Below are 25,000 nucleotides of genomic sequence, written 5' to 3'. Positions count from 1 at the left end.
CAATACTCTATTCTCTAGTCCACAGTTAGTTTTTGCTGCTCAGTCATAGAAGCAGAACACCGGAATGGCCGGACGTCATAGATCCGTGACATGACTGGCATCAATCGTACCACCCCAAACGCTCATGTGAATATGGCCTTAGAGGAGCTTTCCACTACCCTTATACCATTGTCAAGGGAGGAATTTAGGTGAAGACCAGTAATGGTATCTTCATACAGGGTATACAGAGACGGTGCCGTATTAGCTGTATATCAGTGCCAATATATCAATGTATAAGACAATGAACACATAGACATGCTCTCTCTCTTTCAGCCAGCGTCATAAACTGACTCGTGTATTCGATAGATCCAGTTATACAGAAAAGCTACTTCGGCCTTGAAGCTAAATAGGGAGTACTTTTACGCCTTATTTTCTCACAGCGCAGTTTGTTTCTTATACATTCTTTCTGTGTGAACATTACTGATAACACTTTTGCAGCTTCACATTCTGGCTTCATTATCTTTGGTTAATTCCTTCATGACTATACAGCTTAGAATTATATTATGGGTCTATGCGATGGCTACATAGACAGACAGATAATTATGCAACTACATCTACATTTTGATTATTTATATACACAGATATTCTTATTACGTTTGAACAAACAAGCTATAGCTCAGTGCCACCTCCACGCCATCAACTCTTGCTTTTGCAGAGAGTTGCCGCTATTGAGACAGTAGCTTGCCGGGTATTGTTGGAATAGGTGTCCACGTGACCCGGCAAGAAGCGGTCGACGTCACGTCAGCGGCATTTATCACCTCCCGAAGTGGAAGCCAGAAGAGCATGGTCAGCCATTAAAGGGGCGCTCCTTAGAGCAGAGCCTCCCGTCCTGGCCGATGACACCATATCATCATGGTGAATCGGATCGAATTTAGGTCACAGAATGGTAACATCAAAAAAACAAACAAAAACAAAACAATAACTACAGACAGAGGCCTCGTAACAGAAAACGTACACAACAGAGGGGGAAACACACATTTTCTAGTCTTTTCTTGCCATACAGATTTTGTTATCAAAAATATATTGCGCAGTCTATATCTAGTTCAGATATTCATATTTACATGTCGGTATAGCAAGCGTCATCAAATACTTACAGAAATATGTACAAATAAAAACCCCAAAAAATTACTGAAATATCGTAAAAGATTAAAAATAGAAATGCGGCGATACGGGAAGCGTTCACAAATCAATGAGATAAAAAACGTTCTCAGAGAGGAGGGCGAGGGTGGGTACAAAGCCCGAGACGGGGAATCAAGTGCTTCAGGTGACTCTGCGACAGCCCACATCTGTACGGAGGAGAGAAGACAATACGTTACCGGCGGGATCATAGCCATGTAAAAACAGATCAGCCACGTCAATATGCCACGTCTACTATATCAGGGTGTCTGCCTCCGGTAGGCGGATACACTCAAATATGGTGCATCAGAGCACACGGCGACAACACCTGCACCATTATAGTCAACGGGCCCCATTTGCACATACATGCAAATCCCGTTTTTCAGGGAGTTTGGATGTAAGCCCTGACGGGACCACTGAACAGGTATCCCTCAGGAAAGCGAGACTCTAAGGCGGGCTTTGCACACTACGACATTGCAAGCCGATGGTAGCGATGCCGAGCGCGATAGTCCCTGCCCCCGTCGCAGCAGCGATATGTGGTGATAGCTGCTGTAGCGAATATTATCGCTACACCAGCTTCACATGCACTCACTTGCCCTGCGACGTCGCTCTGGCCGGCGAACCGCCTCCTTATTAAGGGGGCGGGTCGTGCGGCGTCACACGGCATGCGGCCAATAGGAGTGCTTTTGCGCTCGTTAATCGTATCATTTAGGATTTACACACTACGATGTCGAGAGCGACGCAGGAAGTGCATCACTTTCGGCATGACCCCACCGACATCGCACCTGCGATGTCGTAGTGTGCAAAGCCCGCCTAAGGGCAAAATATCCAATCACTAATAATATATTTTTTTTAATGTGTTTTGTTTTTTTAACTTTTAAACAAAAAGGCTAATGGCATTCCCAAACTGCAGTCTGAACAGGTGCAAAACCGAATTGCTAAAGCCTGCAAACAATGAATGTAAGAATATAGACATGCATTACAGCTTAAGGAAATCTAGGAACAATTGCCTTGACGTGGCTACTGGGCAGATGTAGAAATGGCCATTTCTGTATGCTAAATATCTAAATTTTTCCTACATTTCCTTAAGCGGTAATGTATATTTATATTCTTGCATTCATGGTTTGCATACTTTAGCATTTCAGAGAGCAACTGTCTTTTTTCGTCATTATACATCATGTTCAGTTTTGCACCTGTTCAGACTGCATGTTGGGAGTGCCGTCAGTCTTTTTTGTCTAGATTATGGAGTCGAGCCCCCTGACTGTGCACCCCTCTCCCATTAGCCACAGGTGATTTATTCTTCAGTAGCAGGTTCTTACTTGCCCATACATGGTGGCTACATGGAGGATTTTGCCCCAGAGAGAGGCGTTAGAGTAGGTACCCTGTATACAAAGTATGCTTTAATGTGGCTACTGGGCAGATATAGAAATGGCCATTTTTGTATGCTAAATATCTCAATTTTTCCTAGATTTCCTTAAGCAGTAATGCAGATCTATATTCTTGCATTCATTGTTTACATGCTTTAGCATTTCAGAGTGCAACTATCCTTTTTTTTGTTTTTAACTGCATTTATTAATAGTTATATATTTTATAAGTTTTTATTTTGCTGTTTGGTCGTAAAGCAAGTGTGACCCTTTTTGTTATCGAGTGTAGCTCTTCAGTTTTTCAATATCTGCTTCAGTATGTCACAGTAAACAATGGTAACGGGATGCACAGACCATTAAACCAAATATTAGATCCCATTACAAATAAATCTACAAAAACACACACAAAAAAGCTAAGTACCCCAAACCAATGCAAGATATTAGCCATTTGCATATCTTAGATAACGATTCCAAGATTTTTATTTTTTTTTGCCATTAGGACTGGGGGCACTATTAGATCAAATCAATCAAAATCCTTCAATTAAAAGGGAATCTGTCACCAGATTTGGGGCCTATAAGCTGCGGCCACTACCAGTGGGCTGTTATATACAGCATTCTAACATGCTGTATATAGGAGCCCAGGCCGCTGTGTAGAACGTAAAAATCACTTTATAATACTCACCTAAGGGGCGGTGCGGTGCAGACTGGTCAGATGGGTGGTTCCGTTCTCCAGGTCCGGCGCCCCCTCTTTTGGCTGTCTTTGTCCTTCTTCTGAAGCCCGGGTGCATGACGCGTCCTACATCATCCACACTAGCCGACACTCGGGTTCTGCGCAGGCGCACTTCAATACTTTGATATGCCCTGCTCAGGGCATATCACAGTACGCCTGCGCAGGACCTCAATGCCGGCTAGTGTGGATGATGTAGGACGCGTCATGCACCCAGGCTTCAGAAGGAAAACAAAGATGGCTGAAAGAGGCGGCGCCAGACCTGGAGAACAGACGCCCATCTGCACGCACCGACCGTTTAGGTATTATAAAGTGATTTTTACGTTCTACACAGCGGCCTGGGCTCCTATATACAGTATGTTAGAATGCTGTATATAACAGCCCACTGGTAGTGGCCGCAGCTTATAGGCCCCAAATCTGGTGACAGGTTCCCTTTAAAAGGGTTTGTCTGGAATTACCACATCTTTAGGATAGGCCATCAAAAGCCAAATCGGTGACCGTCTGACACTCTGCACTGCTCGCCCATGTTTACATGTCTCCATCTGCCTCGTAGTGGTTGTGCCGGGTACTGCAATATTGCTTACTGAATTGAATGCAACAATTCTGCAATACTGTGCAATGCTGTCAAGAAGCAGATGGCGTGTAGGTACACCGAGGCATGTATATAGTACAAGGCTGAGGTGCTCGCCCAAGAGCCAGTTCCTCCTCATTCTGCTCGGGTCACGGGAATCGGACCCCCACCAATCAGATATTCATGGCCTGGCCTAGGTCATCAATATGGCGATCCTGGAAGACCTAACCTAAACCCAGGATGGCAGATCTCCTACATGTCTCTATGGAGGGCAAAACACCAAGATACAGCACCAGTCTCTAGTATAGAGGCCCCCGATAGTCTCTGAATGCCAAGTCTCCTTGCCTTTGGACTAAGATCTCAGAGAGAAGATGAAGAGCCTCAAAAGCTCAAAAGAGCAGTACGGCCCCCTTAGCAGGCACAAATGCCCACCAAAGAGGTTTTCGGACACTTCATAGTGCACATTCTGGCCCACAGAAATGTGAGGTGCAACCAAACAAAGCATGAATGGGCAAATCTCGATAGACATTTGTTTTGAAAGCTGGATCCCCAGTGATCACAGACGGGGTTATTGCTATTAATATCTTCTCTACCCCTGCTACAATGTCATCACAAGTAGACCTAAGGGTATTGTGAGGACATAGGGATATTCTGAGCTATAAGCCATATTCCTATAGCCGCCATCTTGTGAGGGGTACGACCATATCCCTTGTGTGTGACTGGGCCTTCAGGCCTAAAGAGGCTCCAATCAGTATGCTAATTAACTTGAGGAAATGTTCTATTAGCAGTGGAGTGAGCAAAAGGCAATCTCCTATAATATGGAAATTAGGTGTCCTGTTCAGGCCTTGAGAACAAAGGGGGAGGAAGACCCCCCTCGGTGACCCTGTAGGAGAAGTTCCTTACTAGTTAGCAGGCATCCTGAACACCCAAGACAGACAGGCACCAGGAATATGGCTTATAGCTCAGAATATCCCTATGTCCTCACAGATATGTGCACTCGGGACCCAGAAGCCACCTGAAAAAGCATTGCAAAACTGCCCCATAAAACGAACATATATGGAAGTGTAGAGAAAGGCTCCTCCACCGGACCCTTAAAGTGGCTTCGCCTGGGAAAACTTGGTGGGTGCGCCAACGTCTTGAAGATGCCGTTTGCACATACCCCAAATAGTACACAGACCAGTCTCGTGCAAGGAGGAAATAACAGGGTTACAATGGTGCTGACGGAAGTCACCAACACGTGATAGACACTCACCAAGTTAATGGCTGCTTTGCCGCTGGACCTTAGGTCCAACACTTTGGGTCTCCTCTTCTGGGTTGTGACGTTTGCCAGAAGACACCATAGAGTTCATACTGTTCCTGGCTGTGGGCAGAGAGGAGATAGGACATTGCTGAAACAGACGGGCACAGACTATTCTGTACAGAGAACTAAACCATCGGCATGACTATGTTTGGGGCCGGTATTACACGGTGTGCCAAAGTTACAAAACATCTTAACGAAGACTCCTACAGGTCTCCATAATCTCCTTTGGCCAAACCATAACCCTGAAAGTTGGTTAGCTCGGCTGGGATATAATAGAGAAGGGGTTTCCTATGACTTGTATATTGATTAGTAGGCCATCAATGTCAGATCGATGGGGTCCGACACCTCGAATTAAACATTTGCAGGTGGATGTAAACTGTGTACGGAGTCTGTCCATCACTGTGGACTTCCGGACGTCTCAGCGCCACAGACAATTGTCAGATATGGATGGCTTAATTTTAGTTTAGGTCCCCAATATCAGATTGGTGAGGAATAAAAGGGGGTAAAAGACCTCGCCAGCCCCCTTTAAAAGTTGTTAGACACTAGACTAGGGTTTTGGGACAAATTCGATATATTAGAAGCACCTGCCAAGTGCTATAAAAACCCCATCAAAGCTTTTCGTTCCAGGTTCTCTGCTGAGAGCCGATCACCATTGTCAGAGATTTAAGTACCTTGTATTAAGTAGGACTGCTGGCTGTCCCCGTGGTTGTAATGCAGGATACTGCTCCCCTGCCAGTAGCCTAGGAGAGATGACATTTCATTAATTTCTAATTAAACGCTGGATGCCGTCACGCTCTGCTCCATGAAAGGAGCCGAATAAAACACAATTTCAATGGTTCTTTATAGAAAAGCCGTACGACCATCATTATTTGCTGCTCAGGATACAATAGAGGCGAACACTGCTTGTGTGTATGGTACAAGCCCAGGGTCCGATTGGGGCATCCCCCTCCCTTGTATAAACGGAGAGGGATATGTGTCTGCTAGTGCATGAAGTGGCACCGCACGTAAAAGCAGAGCTCAATTAGGGCAGAGGCCGGGCTTCAAATTTAATCAGGAGCAAGAGATCAAAGGATGGATTAAAGGGGTTGTCCAGGCCTATCATATTAGGAAAGGTCAGAAATATCAGGTGACTGAGGGCGACAACTTTGTATACTGATTTAAGGACTAGTGATGAGCGGGCACTACCATGCTCAGGTGCTCAGTACTCGTAACTAGTGATGAGCGGGCACTACCATGCTCAGGTGCTCAGTACTCGTAACTAGTGATGAGCGGGCACTACCATGCTCAGGTGCTCAGTACTGGTAACTAGTGATGAGCGGACACTACCATGCTCAGGTGCTCAGTACTCGTAACTAGTGATGAGCGGGCACTACCATGCTCAGGTGCTCAGTACTCGTAACTAGTGATGAGCGGGCACTACCATGCTCAGGTGCTCAGTACTCGTAACTAGTGATGAGCGGGCACTACCATGCTCGGGTGCCCGGTACTCGTAACTAGTGATGAGCGGGCACTACTATGCTCAGGCGCTCAGTACTTGTAACTAGTGATGAGCGGGCACTACCATGCTCGGGTGCTCAGTACTCGTAACTAGTGATGAGCGGGCACTACCATGCTCGGGTGCTCAGTACTCGTAACTAGTGATGAGCGGGCACTACACAATCACTGTCTGTAGTACTCTGTAGTTGGATATCCCATTGTACCTTGAATTCCTCCATTCCCAGAATGGCCGTCTCCCTGGTTATTAGAATTGCTGGCGGAGTTGCCCTCGCCTGTTGCCATTTGAGACCCTATAAGTAAAAACAAGACAATCATATAATGCGTCCTTCTCTGTCACAGTGGAGCACCAAATGCAATAGCCCCCATCCATCTAGTTCATATAGACTGGAATAAGACAACCATGGCTATGTAACTACACGGCGTGATCACAGTAATCACACAAGTATAACACCGCTATCCTCCTACTGGAAAATGATGCATATAAAATATCCGTAAGTCCGGAAAACATCACCCGCTTCCATTTTTGCCACAGGAAAAATATATTCATGCATCAAGCTATTAAAAATTTCAAGTTATTTGTAGAAAAAAAAAATATAATATATCATATATATATATATATATATATATATATATATATATATATATATATATATATATATATATATATATATATATATATATATATATGTGTATGTATGTATGTATGTATGTATGTATGTATGTATGTATGTATATATATATGTATTATATATATATATACACACACACATATACATATATATATATATACACATACATACATACATACATACATACATACATTACAGACCAAAAGTTTGGACACACCTTCTCATTTAAGGAGTTTTTGTTTATTTTCATGACTCATTGTAGATTCACATTGAAGGCATCAAAACTATGAATTAACACATGTGGAATGAAAGTGTGAAACAAGTGAAAATATGTCTTATATTCTAGGTTCTTCAGAGTAGCCACCTTTGCTTTGATTACTGCTTTGCACACTCTTGGCATTCTCATGATGAGCTTCAAGAGGTCGTCACCGGAAATGGTTCTCACTTCACAGGTGTGCCCTGTCAGGTTTAATAAGTGGGATTTCTTGCCTTATAAATGGGGTTGGGACCATCAGTTGTGTTGTGCAGAAGTCTGGTGGATACACAGCTGATAGTCCTACTGAATAGATTGTTAGAATTTGTATTATGGCAAGAAAAAAGCAGCTAAGTAAAGAAAAACGAGTGGCCATCATTACTTTGAGAAATAAAGGTCAGTCAGTCCGAAAAATTGGGAAAACTTTGAAAGTGTCCCCAAGTGCAGTGGCAAAAACCATCAAACGCTACAAAAAAACTGGCTCACATGAGGACCACCCCAGGAAAGGAAGACCAAGCGTCACCTCTGCTGCGGAGGATAAGTTTATCCGAGTCACCAGCCTCAGAAATCGCAAGTTAACAGCAGCTCAGATTAGAGACCAGGTCAATGCCACACAGAGTTCTAGCAGCAGACACATCTCTAGAACAACTATTAAGAGGAGACTTTGTGCAGCAGCCTTCATGGTAAAATAGCTGCTAGGAAACCACTGCTAAGGACAGGCAACAAGCAGAAGAGACTTGCTTGGGCTAAAGAACACAAGGAATGGACTTTAGACCAGTGGAAATCTGTGCTTTGGTCTGATGAGTCCAAATTTGAAATCTTTGGATCCAACCACAGTGTCTGTGTGATGCAGAAAAGGTGAACGGATGGACTCTACATGGCTGGTTCCCACCGTGAAGCATGGAGGAGGAGGTGTGATGGTGTGGGGGGGCTTTGCTGGAGACACTATTGAGGATTTATTAAAAATTGAAGACATACTGAACCAGCATGGCTACCACAGCCTCTTGCAGCGGCCTGCTATTCCATCCGGTTTGCGTTTAGTTGGACCATCCATTTATTTTTTAACAGGACTATGACCCCAAACACACCTCCAGGCTGTGTAAGGGCTATGTGACTAAGAAGGAGAGTGATGGGGTGCTACGCCAGATGACCTGGCCTCCACAGTCACCAGACATGAACCCAATCGAGATGGTTTGGGGTGAGCTGGACCGCAGAGTGAAGGCAAAAGGGCCAACAAGTGCTAAGCATGTCTGGGAACTCCTTCAAGACTGTTGGAAGATCATTTCCGGCGACTACCTCTTGAAGCTCATCAAGAGAATGCCAAGAGTGTAAAAAGCAGTAATCAAAGCAAAGAAGGGAATTTTGTTTACTTACCGTAAATTCCTTTTCTTCTAGCTCCAATTGGGAGACCCAGACAATTGGGTGTATAGCTACTGCCTCCGGAGGCCACACAAAGTATTACACTTAAAAGTGTAAGGCCCCTCCCCTTCTGGCTATACACCCCCCCGTGGGATCACGGGCTCCTCAGTTTTAGTGCAAAAGCAAGAAGGAGGAAAGCCAATAACTGTTTTAAATACAAATTCAACCCGAGAAACAGCCTCGGAGAACTGAACTGTTCAACATGAACAACATGTGCACCCGAAAAAAACAAACTTCCTAAGAAAACAGGGCGGGTGCTGGGTCTCCCAATTGGAGCTAGAAGAAAAGGAATTTACGGTAAGTAAACAAAATTCCCTTCTTCTTTGTCGCTCCTAATTGGGAGACCCAGACAATTGGGATGTCCAAAAGCAGTCCCTGGGTGGGTAAAAGAATACCTCGTGATAGGGCCGTCAAACAGCCCTTTCCTACAGGTGAGCCACCGCCGCCTGAAGGACTGGTCTACCTAGGCCGGCATCCGCCGAAGCGTAGGTATGCACCTGATAATGCTTGGTAAAAGTGTGCAGACTCGACCAGGTAGCCGCCTGGCACACCTGCTGAGCCGTAGCCTGGTGCCGTAATGCCCAGGACGCACCCACGGCTCTGGTAGAATGGGCCTTCAGCCCTGATGGAATCGGAAGCCCAGCCGAACGGTAGGTGTGAAGAATTGGTTCCTTGATCCACCGCGCAAGGGTGGATTTGGAAGCTTGCGACCCTTTACGCTGACCAGCGACAAGGACAAAGAGTGCATCCGAGCGGCGCAGAGACGCCGTGCGGGAAATGTAGATCCTGAGTGCTCTCACCAGATCCAATAAATGCAAACCCTTTTCAAATTGGTGAACTGGATGCGGACACAAAGACGGTAAAGTGATATCTTGATTGAGATGAAAGGAAGATACCACCTTGGGAAGAAATTCTGGAATTGGACGCAGAACTACCTTGTCCTGGTGAAACACCAGGAATGGAGATCTGCATGATAACGCCGCCAGCTCGGACACTCTCCGAAGAGACGTGACCGCCACTAGAAAGGCCACTTTCTGTGAAAGACGAGAAAGGGAAACCTCCTTCATAGGCTCGAAAGGCGGCTTCTGGAGAGCAATTAGAACCTTGTTCAGGTCCCAGGGCTCCAACGGCCGCTTGTAAGGGGGGACGATATGACAAACCCCTTGCAGGAACGTGCGTACCTGAGGAAGTCGCGCCAGGCATTTCTGAAAAAATACGGATAGCGCGGAGACTTGACCTTTAAGGGAGCCAAGCGACAAACCTTTTTCCAACCCAGACTGCAGGAAGGAAAGAAAAGTAGGCAATGCAAAAGGCCAGGGAGAAACTCCCTGAGCAGAGCACCAAGATAGGAATATCCTCCACGTCCTGTGGTAGATCTTGGCGGAGGATGGCTTCCTAGCCTGTCTCATGGTGGCAACCACTTCATGAGATAAACCTGAGGCCGCTAGGATCCAGGACTCAATGGCCACACAGTCAGGTTCAGGGCCGCAGAATTCAGATGGAAAAACGGCCCTTGAGACAGCAAGTCTGGACGGTCTGGTAGTGCCCACGGATGGCCTACCGTGAGGTGCCACAGATCCGGGTACCACGACCTCCTTGGCCAGTCTGGAGCGACGAGAATGGCGCGGCGGCAGTCGGACCTGATTTTGCGGAGCACTCTGGGCAACAATGCCAGAGGTGGGAACACATACGGTAGCCGGAACTGCGACCAATCTTGAACTAAGGCGTCTGCCGCCAGAGCTCGGTGATCGTGAGACCGTGCCATGAAAACCGGGACTTTGTTGTTGTGCCGTGACGCCATCAGGTCGACGTCCGGCATCCCCCAGCGGCGACAGATCTCCTGAAACACGTCCGGGTGAAGGGACCATTCCCCTGCGTCCATGCCCTGGCGACTGAGAAAGTCTGCTTCCCAGTTTTCTACGCCTGGGATGTGGACTGCGGATATGGTGGATGCCGTGTCTTCCACCCACGTCAGAATCCGCCGGACTTCCTGGAAGGCTTGCCGACTGCGTGTTCCCCCTTGGTGGTTGATGTATGCCACCGCTGTGGAGTTGTCCGACTGAATTCGGATCTGCTTGCCTTCCAGCCACTGTTGGAAGGCTTGTAGGGCAAGATAGACTGCTCTGATTTCCAGAACATTGATCTGAAGGGTGGACTCTTTCCGAGTCCACGTACCTTGAGCCCTGTGGTGGAGAAACACTGCTCCCCACCCTGATAGACTCGCATCTGTCGTGACCACCGCCCAGGATGGGGGTAGGAACGACTTTCCTTTTGACAATGAGGTGGGAAGAAGCCACCACCGGAGAGATTCCTTGGCTGCCTGAGAGAGGGAGACCTCCCTGTCGAGGGATGTCGACTTCCCGTCCCATTGGCGGAGAATGTCCCATTGTAATGGACGCAGATGAAACTGCGCAAAAGGAACTGCTTCCATTGCTGCTACCATCTTCCCTAGGAAGTGCATGAGGCGCCTCAAGGGGTGCGACTGGCCCTGCAGGAGAGATTGCACCCCTGTCTGTAGCGAGCACTGTTTGTCCAGTGGAAGTTTCACTATCGCTGAGAGAGTATGAAACTCCATGCCAAGATATATTAGTGATTGGGTCGGGGTTAGATTTGACTTTGAAAAGTTGATGATCCACCCGAAACTCTGGAGAGTCTTCAGTGCCACGTTCAGGCTGTGTTGGCATGCCTCTTGAGAGGGTGCCTTGATAAGTAGATCGTCTAAATACGGGATCACAGAGTGACCTTGCGAGTGCAGGACTGCTACTACTGCTGCCATGACCTTGGTGAAGACCCGAGGGGCTGTCGCCAGCCCGAAAGGTAGAGCTACGAACTGCAGGTGTTCGCTTCCTATAACGAAGCGTAGAAAACGCTGATGCTCTGGTGCAATCGGCACGTGGAGATAAGCATCCTTGATGTGTATTGATGCTAGGAAATCTCCTTGAGACATTGAGGCGATAACGGAGCGGAGAGATTCCATCCGGAACCTCCTGGTTTTTACGTGTTTGTTGAGCAGCTTTAGATCCAGGACGGGACGGAACGACCCGTCTTTCTTTGGCACCACAAACAAATTGGAGTAAAAACCGTGGCCTTGTTCCTGAAGAGGAACGGAAGTCACCACTCCTTCCGCCTTTAGAGCGGACACCGCTTGCAGCAGAGCATCGGCTCGGTCGGGCGGTGGAGAAGTTCTGAAGAAACGAGTTGGAGGACGAGAGCTGAACTCTATCCTGTACCCGTGAGACAGAATGTCTCTCACCCAACGGTCTTTGACCTGTGACAGCCAAATGTCCCCAAAGCGGGAGAGCCTGCCACCGACCGAGGATGCGGAGAGAGGAGACTGAAAGTCATGAGGAAGCCGTCTTGGTAACGGTTCTTCCGGCTGGCTTTTTTGGGCGTGATTGAGTCTGCCAAGAATCTGAGCTCCTCTGATCCTTTGGAGTCCTTTTGGACGAGTAGAATTGGGACCTGCCTGAGCCTCGAAAGGACCGAAAACCAGACTGTCCCCTCCTCTGTTGGGGTTTGTTTTGTCTGGGTTGCGGTAAGGCTGAATCCTTACCCTTGGAGTGTTTAATGATTTCATCCAAACGCTCACCAAACAATCGGTCACGAGAAAAGAAGGGAATTTTGTTTACTTACCGTAAATTCCTTTTCTTCTAGCTCCAATTGGGAGACCCAGACAGTGGGTGTATAGCTACTGCCTCTGGAGGCCGCACAAAGAACTACACTTAAAAGTGTAAGGCCCCTCCCCTTCTGGCTATACACCCTCCCGTAGGAGTACGGATTCCTCAGTTTTAGTACCAAAGCAAGAAGGAGGAAAGCCAATAACAGTTTCAAAAACAAATTCAATCCGATAACAAGATCGGAGAACTTAAGAAACAACATGAACAACATGTGCACCCGAAAAACGAAACCCTAAGAACAAATAGGGCGGGTGCTGGGTCTCCCAATTGGAGCTAGAAGAAAAGGAATTTACGGTAAGTAAACAAAATTCCCTTCTTCTTTTTCGCTCCTAATTGGGAGACCCAGACAGTGGGACGTCCAAAAGCAGTCCCTGGGTGGGTAAAAAGATACCACATGAACGGGCTGTCAGACAGCCCCTTCCTACAGGTGGGCCACCGCCGCCTGAAGGACCTGTCTACCTAGGCTGGCATCTGCCGAAGCGTAGGTATGCACTTGATAGTGTTTGGTAAACGTGTGCAGACTCGACCAGGTAGCCGCCTGGCACACTTGCTGAGCCGTAGCCTGATGCCGCAATGCCCAGGACGCACCCACGGCTCTGGTAGAATGGGCCTTCAGTCCAGATGGAATCGGAAGCCCAGCAGAACGGTATGTGTGAAGAATTGGTTCCTTGATCCACCGCGCCAGGGTGGATTTGGAAGCCTGCGATCCCTTATGCTGACCAGCGACTAGGACAAAGAGCGCATCAGAACGGCGTAGAGGCGCCGTGCGAGAAATGTAAATCCTGAGTGCTCTCACCAGGTCCAACAGATGTAAACCTTTTTCAAATTGGTGAACTGGATGCGGACACAAAGATGGCAAAGTGATATCCTGATTGAGATGAAAGGAAGAAACCACCTTGGGAGAAAACTCTGGAATTGGACGCAGTACTACCTTGTCTTGGTGAAACACCAGGAAGGGAGATTTGCAAGATAACGCCGCTAGCTCGGACACTCTTCGAAGAGACGTGACCGCCACAAGAAAAACTACCTTTTGTGAAAGCCGAGAAAGGGGAACCTCTTTCAAAGGCTCGAAAGGCGGCTTCTGGAGAGCAATGAGAACCTTGTTCAGATCCCAGGGTTCCAATGGCCGTCTGTAAGGAGGAACGATATGACAAACTCCTTGGAGAAACGTGCGTACTTTAGAAAGCCGTGCCAAGCGCTTCTGAAAGAATACGGATAGCGCGGAGACTTGACCCTTAAGCGAGCTAAGCGACAAACCTTTTTCCAACCCAGACTGCAGGAAGGAAAGAAAAATTGGCAATGCAAATGGCCAGGGAGAAAACCCTTGAGCCAAGCACCACTCTAAGAATATCTTCCACGTCCTGTGATAGATCTTAGCTGAGGATGGTTTTCTAGCCTGTCTCATTGTGGCAACCACTTCATGAGATAAACCTGAGGCCGCTAGGATCCAGGACTCAATGGCCACACAGTCAGGTTCAGGGCCGCAGAATTCAGATGGAAAAACGGCCCTTGAGACAGCAAATCTGGACGGTTTGGTAGTGTCCACGGTTGGCCTACCGTGAGATGCCACAGGTCCGGGTACCACGACCTTCTTGGCCAATCTGGAGCGACGAGTATGGCTCGATGGCAGTCGGACTTGATTTTCCGGAGAACTCGGGGTAACAATGCTAGAGGTGGGAACACATAGGGGAGTCGGAATTGCGACCAATCCTGAACCAAGGCGTCTGCCGCCAGTGCTCGGTGATCGTGAGACCGTGCCATGAAAACTGGGACCTTGTTGTTGTGCCGTGACGCCATCAGATCGACGTCCGGCGTCCCCCAGCGGCAACAGATCTGCTGAAACACGTCCGGGTGAAGGGACCATTCTCCTGCGTCCATGCCCTGGCGACTGAGAAAGTCTGCTTCCCAGTTTTCCACGCCTGGGATGTGAACTGCGGATATGGTGGACGCTCTGCTTTCCACCCACGTCAAAATCCGCTGGACTTCTTGAAAAGCTTGGCGACTGCGTGTTCCCCCTTGGTGGTTGATGTACGCCACCGCCGTGGAATTGTCCGACTGAATCCGAATCTGCTTGCCTTCCAGCCATTGTTGGAAGGCTCGCAGGGCAAGATAGATTGCTCTGATTTCCAGAACATTGATCTGCAGGGTGGACTCTTCCTGAGTCCACATCCCCTGAGCCCTGTGGTGGAGAAACACCGCTCCCCACCCTGATAGGCTCGCATCCGTCGTGACCACTGCCCAGGACGGGGGAAGGAACGACTTTCCCTGTGACAATGAGGTGGGGAGAAGCCACCAACTCAGAGAGTCCTTGGCAGTCTGAGAGAGGGAGACAGTCCTGTCGAGGGACGTCGATTTCCCATCCCATTGGCGCAGAATGTCCCATTGTAGAGGGCGCAGATGAAACTGCGCGAACGGGACTGCCTCCATTGCTGCTACCATCTTTCCTAGGAAATGCATGAGGCGCCTCAGTGAGTGCGACTGGCTCTGAAGGAGAGATTGCACTCCAGTCCGTAGCGAGCACTGCTTGTCCAGTGGAAGCTTCACTATCGCTGAGAGAGTATGAAACTCCATGCCAAGATAAGTCAGAGATTGGGTCGGGGTTAGATGAGACTTTGGAAAGTTGATAATCCACCCGAAACTCTGGAGAGTGTCTAGTGCCACCTTCAGACTGTGCTGGCATGCCTCTTGAGAGGGTGCCTTTATAAGCAGGTCGTCTAGATACGGAATGACCGAGTGACCCTGCGAGTGCAGAACAGCTACTACTGCTGCCATGACTTTGGTGAAGACCCGGGGGGCTGTTGCCAGACCGAAAGGTAACGCTACGAACTGTAGGTGTTCGTCGTGTATGACGAAGCGTAGGAAACGCTGATGCTCTGGTGCAATCGGCACGTGGAGATACGCATCTTTGATATCTATTGATGCTAGAAAATCTCCTTGAGACATTGAGGCTATGACGGAGCGTAGGGATTCCATCCGGAACCTCCTGACTTTTACGTGTCTGTTGAGCAACTTTAGATCCAGGACGGGACGATACGATCCGTCCTTTTTTGGGACCACAAACAGATTGGAGTAAAAACTGTGACCTTGTTCCTGAAGAGGGACGGAGGTCACCACTCCTTCCGCCTTTAGAGCGGCCACCGCCTGCAACAGAGCATCGGCTCGGTCTGGTGGTGGAGAAGTTCTGAAGAAACGAGTTGGCGGACGAGAACTGAACTCTATCCTGTACCCGTGAGACAGAATATCCCTCACCCAACGGTCTTTGACGCTTGACAGCCAAATGTCGCCAAAGTGGGACAGCCTCCCACCGACCGCGGGTGTGGGAATCGGAGACCGCAAGTCAGGAGGACGCCGTCTTGGCAACGGTTCCTCCGGCTGTCCTTTTTGGGCGTGACTGAGACCTCCAAGAATCTGAGCGTCTCTGGTCCTTTTGAGTCTTTTTTGACGAGGCGAATTGGGACCTGCCCGGTCCTCGAAAGGACCGATAACCAGACTGACCCTTCCTTTGTTGGGGTTTGTTTTGTCTGTGTTGCGGTAAGGATGAGTCCTTACCCTTGGAGTGTTTGATGATTTCATCCAAACGCTCTCCAAACAATCGGTCACGAGAAAAAGGCAAATTGGTTAAGCACTTCTTGGAATGAGAATCTGCTTTCCAATGTCTCAACCACAGGGCCCTACGCAAAACAACGGAGTTGGCTGACGCCACTGCCGTGCGGCTCGTAGCGTCAAGAACCGCATTAATCGCGTACGACGCGAATGCCGCCATTTGCGAGGTCAATGGTGCTACCTGCGGGGCAAATGCACGTGTGACTGAGTCGACTCGCGCAAGCCCGGCTGAGATAGCTTGGAGTGCCCATACGGCCGCAAAAGAAGGCGCTAATGACGCTCCAATTGCTTCATAGATGGATTTCAGCCAGAGCTCCATCTGCCTGTCAGTGGCATCTTTAAGTGCCGCTCCATCTTCAACTGCAACCAAGGATCTAGCTGCAAGCCTGGAAATTGGGGGATCCACTTTTGGACACTGGGTCCAACCCTTGACCACCTCAGGGGGAAAAGGGTAGCGTGTATCTTTAAGCCGTTTAGGAAAACGCCTTTCAGGATAAGCATGGGGTTTCTGGATTGCGACTCTAAAGTCAGCGTGGTCCAGAAAAGTGCTTAACGTACGCTTAGGGTATCTGAAATGGATTCTCTCGTGCTGCGAAGCCGACTCCTCTACAAGAGGAGCTGGTGGGGAAATATTTAACATCTTATTGATGTTAAATATAAGATCATTAACTATGGCGTCACCATCTGGTGTATCTAGATTGAGAGCGGTCCCAGGATCCGAATCCTGATCAGTTACGTCCGCCTCATCACCCATAGATTCATCTCGCTGGGATCCTGACCATTGAGATGAATGTGAAGGCCCGTCATAGCGAGCCCGCTTAGGCTGCCCGGGGCCATCGTCCGAGTCAGAGTCTTCACCCTGAGGTGTAGATGCCCGTCCCGGAGCTTGGAGGTAATTCAGCTGAGGGGGACCAGGGGGCAATGATTGCACAGTGTCCGTGGCCTGAAGTACAGGCCTAGCTCGCAGTGTGTCAAGGATTTGTGACATAGTGAGAGACATTCTGTCAGCAAAAGCTGCAAACTCAGTTCCTGTCACCTGGACAGCATTCACAGGTGGTACACCCTGGGTCACGTCCAGCAGAGGTCCCGACTGTGCAAGCGCCGCAGGGGCCGAGCACTGCACACAATGGGGGTCCGTGGAGCCTGCCGGTAGAAAAGCCCCACAAGCGGTGCAGGAAGCATATAATGTCTGTGCCTTGGCACCCTTGCGTTTTACGGACGACATGCTGCTGGCTCTCTGCAATGTGAGAGAGTCTATAGCCAAAGGGCGACCAGCGCTATGTAATACCGAGTATTTGTAGAAACAAAATACTAAGAATACTACTGGCACAAGAGGGGGTGAGCCCTGAGGGCTGCTTACCGCCCGCTGAATAGCGGGTAAGAGGCGCAGAATTCCTTGTCTGGGTCTCCCCGGCTCCCCTCTGCAGCTCAGCGTGTCAGCAGGAATGGCTGCCGGCGTCTGTGGAGAGGGGCGGTCCGTGGGAGTTCCCAAACAAAAGTGCGGGAAACAGTGTCCCCTCTGTGCCGATTGTGAGGGCTGGAGTATGTAAAAACGACTCCAGCCCTCGGCGCTGATGCACTGGCCGGCGTCCCGCCCCTCTCCTGAGTGGCAGGTCTGGGGGCGGGAACGAACGGAAGCAGGCCGCAAAAGCCGGGGACTCGAGTTATCAGCGCGGCCGCCGTAAAAGCGCGGGCCGCGCTGAAGTCCCCGGCGCACCACAAGTGCCAGCCGCGCCGCAGTCCCAGCGGCCGGCGCGACCAATACCCCGAAGTGGCCAGCGTCCCGCCCCTCTCCTGACTGGCAGGTCTGGGGGCGGGAACGAACGGAAGCAGGCCGCAAAAGCCGGGGACTCGAGTTATCAGCGCGGCCGCCGTAAAAGCGCAGGCTGCGCTGAAGTCCCCGGCGCACCACAAGTGCCAGCCGTGCCGCAGTCCCAGCGGCCGGCGCGACCGATTCCCAGAACTGTGCCTGCTTCAGCTAAGCTGAATGAGGCCATGGCACAAGCGCCGTAGCGCTGATGTCCCCCGGCGCACTACAACACCCAGCATGCTGCGGTGTGAGCGCCAAATGCACGGGGACACAGAGTACCTTGAGGAAGCAGGGCCATGTCCCTGATGTACTCCGCTCCATCCAGCATCTTCTCCAGGGGCTGTAGATGGAGCACGGTCTCAGTGCCTGGAGACCGGTAAATCCCACTTCACCCAGAGCCCTGTAAAAAGGGATGGGGAAGGAATCAGCATGTGGGCTCCTGCCGCCGTACCCGCAATGGGTACCTCAACCTTACAAACACCTCCGACATACAGTGGGGTGAGAAGGGAGCATGCTGGGAGCCCTGTATGGGCCCTCTTTTCTTCCATCCGACATAGTCAGCAGCTGCTGCTGACTAAAAACAATGGAGCTATGCGTGCGTGTCTGACCTCCTTGCGCACAAAGCTAAAACTGAGGAATCCGTACTCCTACGGGAGGGTGTATAGCCAGAAGGGGAGGGGCCTTACACTTTTAAGTGTAGTTCTTTGTGCGGCCTCCAGAGGCAGTAGCTATACACCCACTGTCTGGGTCTCCCAATTAGGAGCGAAAAAGAAAGGCAAACTGGTTAAGCACTTCTTGGAAGAAGAATCTGCCTTCCATTCTCTCAACCACAGGGCTCTGCGTAAAACCACGGAGTTGGCTGACGCCACCGCCGTACGGCTCGTAGAGTCTAGGACAGCATTAATCGCGTAAGACGCGAATGCAGACATTTGAGAGGTCAATGGTGCCACCTGCGGAGCAGATGTACGTGTGACCGTGTCGACCTGTGTAAGGCCAGCTGAAATAGCTTGGAGTGCCCATACGGCTGCGAATGCTGGCGCCAACGACGCTCCAATAGCTTCATAGATGGATTTTAACCAGAGCTCCATCTGTCTGTCAGTGGCATTTTTAAGTGCCGCCCAATCTTCCACTGCAACTAGAGATCTAGCTGCAAGCCTGGAGATTGGAGGGTCCACCTTGGGACACTGTGTCCAGCCCTTGACCACGTCAGGGGGAAAAGGATAGCGCGTATCTTTAAGCCGTTTGGAGAAACGCTTATCTGGATAAGCGTGGTGTTTCTGGATTGCGTCTCTAAAGTCAGAGTGGTCCAGAAAAGTGCTTAATTTACGCTTGGGATACCTGAAATGGAATTTCTCCTGCTGTGAAGCTGCCTCCTCCGCAGGAGGAGCTTGTGGAGAAATATCTAACATCTTATTGATGGACGCTATAAGATCATTCACTATGGCGTCACCATCCGGGGTATCTAGATTGAGAGCGGCCCCAGTATCAGAATCCTGATCAGTTACATCCGCCTCATCACACAGAGTCGTCCCGCTGGGACCCTGACCAGTGTGATGAAGTTGAGGGTCGCTCATAGCGAGCCCGCTTAGGTTGTCTGGGACTGTCGTCCGAGTCAGAGCCGTCACCCTGGGGTGCATGTGACACCCCCGGAGCTAGGAAGTGTTCCAGCTGAGGGGGACCAGGGGGCAATGAACCAACAGTGCCCATGGTCTGAGTTACTGGTCTAGACTGCAATGTTTCAAGAATTTTAGACATAGTCATAGACAATCTGTCAGCAAAAGCTGCAAACTCCGTCCCTGTCACCTGGACAGCATTCACAGGTGGTTCTCCCTGGGTCACCTCTAGCAGAGGCCCCGGCTGAGCAATTGCCACAGGGGCCGAGCACTGCACACAATGGGGGTCAGTGGAACCTGCCGGTAGAGCAGCCCCACATGCGGTACAGGCAGCATATAAAGTCCGTGCCTTGGCACTTTTGCTTTTTGCGGACGACATGCTGTTGTCTCCTTGAGAAATCTAAGGAGGGTATATAGCAGAAAATCACCAGCGACTGTACAGTGCAAAGTATTGCCAGCACAAAATACAAAGTACACTATGGCACAAGTGGGGGAGAGCCCTTGAGGGCTGCTTACCGCCCGCTGAAAAGCGAGTGTGAGGTCGTAGAATCCCTTGTCTGGGTCTCCCAGCCTCCCCTCCGCAGTTCAGCGTGCAGGCAGGAATGGCTGCCGGCGTCCTGTGAAGAGGGGCGGACCGTGGGCGTGCCACAAACAAAAGTGCGGGAAACTGCAGTCCCACTGTGCCTAGTGTGAGGGCTGGAGTATGTAAAACAGACTCCAGCTCTTAGCGCTGCTGGTCTGTACAGCGTCCCGCCCTCCTCCTGACTGGCAGGTCTGGGGGCGGGAACGATACGAACTAGGCCGCAAAAGCCGGGGACTGTAGTAATCTAGCGCGGCCGTCATATATGCACGGCCAGCGCGGAAGTCCCCGGCGCACCACAAATCCCAGCCGCGACGCAGTAAACACTGACCCCAGCGGCCGGATCGGCCGATCGTACTAAGTCTCCTCACTCAGCAGAGCTGTAGTGAGTAACGGCACAAGCGCAGCAGCGCTGTTTACCCCGGCGCACTAACACACCCAGCAATGCTGCAGTGTGCGTGCGGTAAGCACGGGGACACGGAGTACCTTAATGAAGCAGGGTCCTGTCCCTGAGGAAACTCCGCTCCGTATCCAGCAGATCCTCCAGGGGCTGTGGATGGAGCACGGTCTCAGTGCCCGGAGACCGGTCAAGTCCCACTTCACCCAGAGCCCTAATGGGGATGGGGAAGGAATCAGCATGTGGGCTCCAGCCTCCGTACCCGCAATGGGTACCTCAACCTTAACAAACACCGCCGACCGCAAGTGGGGTGAGAAGGGAGCATGCTGGGGGCCCCCGTATGGGCCCTCTTTTCTTCCATCCGACATAGTCAGCAGCTGCTGCTGACTAAACAGTGGAGCTATGCGTGCATGTCTGACCTCCTTCGCACAAAGCATAAAACTGAGGAGCCCGTGATCCCACGGGGGGGTGTATAGCCAGAAGGGGAGGGGCCTTACACTTTTAAGTGTAGTACTTTGTGCGGCCTCCGGAGGCAGTAGCTATACACCCAATTGTCTGGGTCTCCCAATTAGGAGCGAAAAAGAAAAGGTGGCTACTTTGAAGAACCTAATGTAAGACATATTTTCAGTTGTTTCACACTTTTTTGTTAAGTATTTCATTCCACATGTGATAATTCATAGTTTGATGCCTTCAATGTGAATGTACAATTTTCAGAGTCATGAAAATAAAGAAAACGCTTTGTATGAGAAGGTGTGTCCAAACTTTTGGTCTATACTAATGTATCTATATTTAATATAATATAATATATATATATATAATATAATAGAAATAATATTATATATATATATATATATAATATAATAGAAATAATATATATATATATATATATATATATATATTTAATATAATAGAATATAAATAATATAAAATATAAATATTATAATATATATATATATATATATATATAATATAATAGAAATAATATTATATATATATATATATATATATTTAATATAATAGAATATAAATAATATAAAATATAAATATTATAATATATATATATATATATATATATATATATATATATATATATATATATATATATATATATATATATATATATATATATATATATATATATATATATCCACAGCAAGGGGTTGGCTAGGATATGCCATGTCTATGATCGATGGGAGTCCGTATTCTGGGATCCACCCCATGAGCCAGAAAATGAGGAGGTTGCAGTGTTTGTCCCTGCCCCTTGAATGGATGTGTGCTGCAGTTCCCCTGCACAGGGCACTGTGTGAACCATCATGGCTTCTTCATTGTATTAAATCAATGGAGGTTCACAGAGGTCAAGTCAAACTCTCAAAGTGATAGCGGATCCTAAGGATAATCCATCACTTTATAAATTAGGAATAAACACCGACAAGAAATATAGAAGCCCCTTCATGGTTTATTAAACAGCCCCTTACCTCCATTGTTGCTGCAGCCTGGCATGTTGTCCCCGGGAGAATAGCTCATCAGCCCACCGTTCCCATTGCCATTTGGATTTGAAGGCACTGATGCAAGAAGCCCTAAACAAAAAAATGCAAAAAATATTATATACATTTGTATTTTTATATATTTTTTTTTAATTTTTATATTATAAAAATTATATTTTTATAATATATTAGAATTTAGTTTTCCAAGTAGAGGAGAATGTGAGAAGAGGAATGTGTGGTGGTGTGAACAGTATCCAACTCACCAAGTCCTCTGTACCGGGAGAGCTGCTGGTATATCTGCTTCATCCGCTCAATGTTCAGACGGCTGGCCTCTGCGTGATTCACCATTGGTTTGGGGTAATGTACCCCAATAATACACTTTGCAGCCTTCTGCACCCCTTCAGGAGCGTTCCAAGGGTCATAAATATACTTTGGTGGGAAACCCTTCAAAATTGGTAAATATCTCCTGGAAAAAGTAAGAAAAAAAAATATGTTTCACCCTTGAAAATAGATTTTACAGACAGCTATAAAAGAAAAAAAAAGAAAAAAAATAAATAAAAATACAATAGATGGTAAACTGTGCATAAGAAAAAATCAAGATGTCCTTCCTCTCTCTATACGGAGGATATAGCAGGGTGTGTGCTTTATGACACTGCAATGAACAAAAGGTAATGGTCAGAAGTGTCCATGAACTCCATACAGTCATCAGGGACATATGGAGTATAGTATGGAGAACAGGGAGGGGCAAGGTTGAAGACTATTACCCCGATCTGTCATTGAACACCCTTCCTCTACTCCCTCTACCCCAGTCTACACAGCAAAGCTGACAAGTGAGCCGCAGAAAGTGGGAAATGTCAGCCAAAATTGTGTGCTCCAAGGAGAATGGAGTACATAGCAATACTATCCTGCCTTTCCTAAAACTTCAGCAGCACATAGCGGTCATTTAAAATTGTCCTTCCCGTGCTGACTCTGACCCAGTCTACACAGCAAAGCTGACAAGTGAGCCACAGAAAGTGGAAAATGTCAGCCTTAAGTGTGAGCTCCAAAAAGTATGGAGTATATAGTAATACTATTCTGCCTTTCCTAAACCTCCAGTAGCATAGTTGAATTGTCCTTTCCCTGCTGACTCTGTCCCAGGTTACACAGCAAAGCTGACAAGTGGGAAAGTCAACCTAAAATGTGTGCTCCAAGGAGAATGGAGTATACAGCAATACTATCCTGCCTTTCCTAAACCTCCAGTAGCACAGAGTTTATTTAATTGTCCTTTCCCTGCTGACTCTGCCCCAGGTAACACAGCAAAGCTGACAAGTGAGCTGCAGAAAGTGGGAAATGTCAACCTAAAATGTGTGCTCCAAGGAGAATGGAGTATACAGCAATACTATCCTGCCTTTCCTAAACCTCCAGTAGCACAGAGTTTATTTAATTGTCCTTTCCCTGCTGACTCTGCCCCAGGTTACACAGCAAAGCTGACAAGTGAGCTACAGAAAGTGGTGCTCCAAGGTCCAAAGAGACTAAGGAATGGTAAGGTTGCAGACCCTTGTCCCTGTATACAAGATTACAACCTTACCCAACAACAGCCTGAAATTGTCCTTTCTCTGCTGGCTCTGCCCCAGTCTACACAGCAAAGCTGTTGATATGTTTTTCTAAATAGGTTATTTTCTCATAACATTTCAACAATTGTAATAAAAAAAAAAATGGGTTTTATTTTATCTTGTGTTAGTTACCGGATGTAATCTCCATTGGGGTCTGTTCTTCTTCCAAAGCCAACTGGGCAATAACAGTGGAAAAACTGCTGGAAAAAGAGCTGCACGACAGCCACATCCAGCTGCCGGCGTTCACACTCCAGTCCGCATCCAGTAACAGCTCCTCAAAGACCTGAACACACAAAAAAAAACCCAAAAAAAAAAAAACACACAACGTGAGTCATCTGTGATATATGCCAACTCCTCAAGAACTGAATGTCAAAATGCTTTAATTAAAAAGGACACTGTTGGTAAGTATTACATAAGTGGCAGGTTCTGCAGGTTGGACGACATTAATAATACATACACAGCCTGACTAACAATAGCCCACAGTTGTTACTCTCATGGCTGCCAGGATTCATGGTTAATACTCCTAGTTTCATCACTTTTTCTGCCATATGATCGCCGTTGGTGCTGAAGAGTGGTGAGCTTTGGACAAAATCGGTCTTCTCCCCCCCCCCCCTGGACAAAATAGCTCTCCTTCTCCCCCCCCCCCTTCCTGGACAAAATCAGCCTCCCCCCCCTTCCTGGACAAAATCAGTCCCCCCCCCCCCCCCTTCCTGGACAAAATCAGTCCCCCCCCCCCCTGGACAAATTCGGTCTCCTTCCCCCCTCCCCCCGGCCGGGACAGAATCAGTCTCCTTTCCCCCCCCCCCCGGTACAGAATCAGTCTCCTTTCCCCCCCCCCCCCGGGACAAAATCAGTCTCCTCCTCCCCCCCTCTGGGCAAAATCGGTCTTCTCCCCCCCTTGGGACAAAATCGGTCACCTTCCCACCCCCTGGACAAAATCGGTCTCCTTTCCCCCCCTTTGGACAAAATCGGTCTCCTTCCCCCCCTTTGGACAAAATCGGTCTCCTTCCCCCTGTGGACAAAATCGGTCTCCTTCCCTCTGTGGACAAAATCGGTCTCCTTCCCTCTGTGAACAAAATCGGTCTCCTTCCCCCTGTGGACAAAATCGGTCTCCTTCCCCTTGTGGAAGCTGAGAATATAATATTTTCTCTTCCCGGAAGAAGGAGCCTGCTCAACTAAACTGTCAGGCGCTGCTCCTTCCCATACCTAGAGACTCTCATGGGCTACGACTGATGATTTAATTCAGCCCTATTTACTTAAATTAGGCTAAACTGCAATACCAAATATAGCCACTAGGTATTGCAACTAGTCTAGAAATGTCCGGTGTAT

The 25,000-nt window shown here is 48.5% G+C and overlaps 1 protein-coding gene across 1 annotated transcript in view; it reads right to left on the bottom strand.

Annotated features, from left to right (window-relative positions):
* Positions 1-25,000, bottom strand: part of CRY1 (cryptochrome circadian regulator 1) — a 61,218-nt gene that overhangs the window by 819 nt on the left and 35,399 nt on the right. The window contains 8 exon segments of the mRNA XM_075344272.1: positions 1-1,325; positions 5,070-5,177; positions 5,789-5,857; positions 6,818-6,904; positions 22,071-22,172; positions 22,343-22,545; positions 23,804-23,882; positions 23,885-23,954. The exon segment at positions 1-1,325 is cut by the window's left edge and continues 819 nt beyond it. Of these exon segments, the coding sequence (XP_075200387.1) occupies positions 5,074-5,177; positions 5,789-5,857; positions 6,818-6,904; positions 22,071-22,172; positions 22,343-22,545; positions 23,804-23,882; positions 23,885-23,954 (714 nt within the window). The 3' untranslated portion in view covers positions 1-1,325; positions 5,070-5,073.

Source organism: Anomaloglossus baeobatrachus, chromosome 4 (assembly GCF_048569485.1).
Source record: "Anomaloglossus baeobatrachus isolate aAnoBae1 chromosome 4, aAnoBae1.hap1, whole genome shotgun sequence".
Lineage (NCBI taxonomy): Eukaryota > Metazoa > Chordata > Amphibia > Anura > Aromobatidae > Anomaloglossus > Anomaloglossus baeobatrachus.
This window is presented reverse-complemented; position numbering and strand designations above follow the sequence as displayed.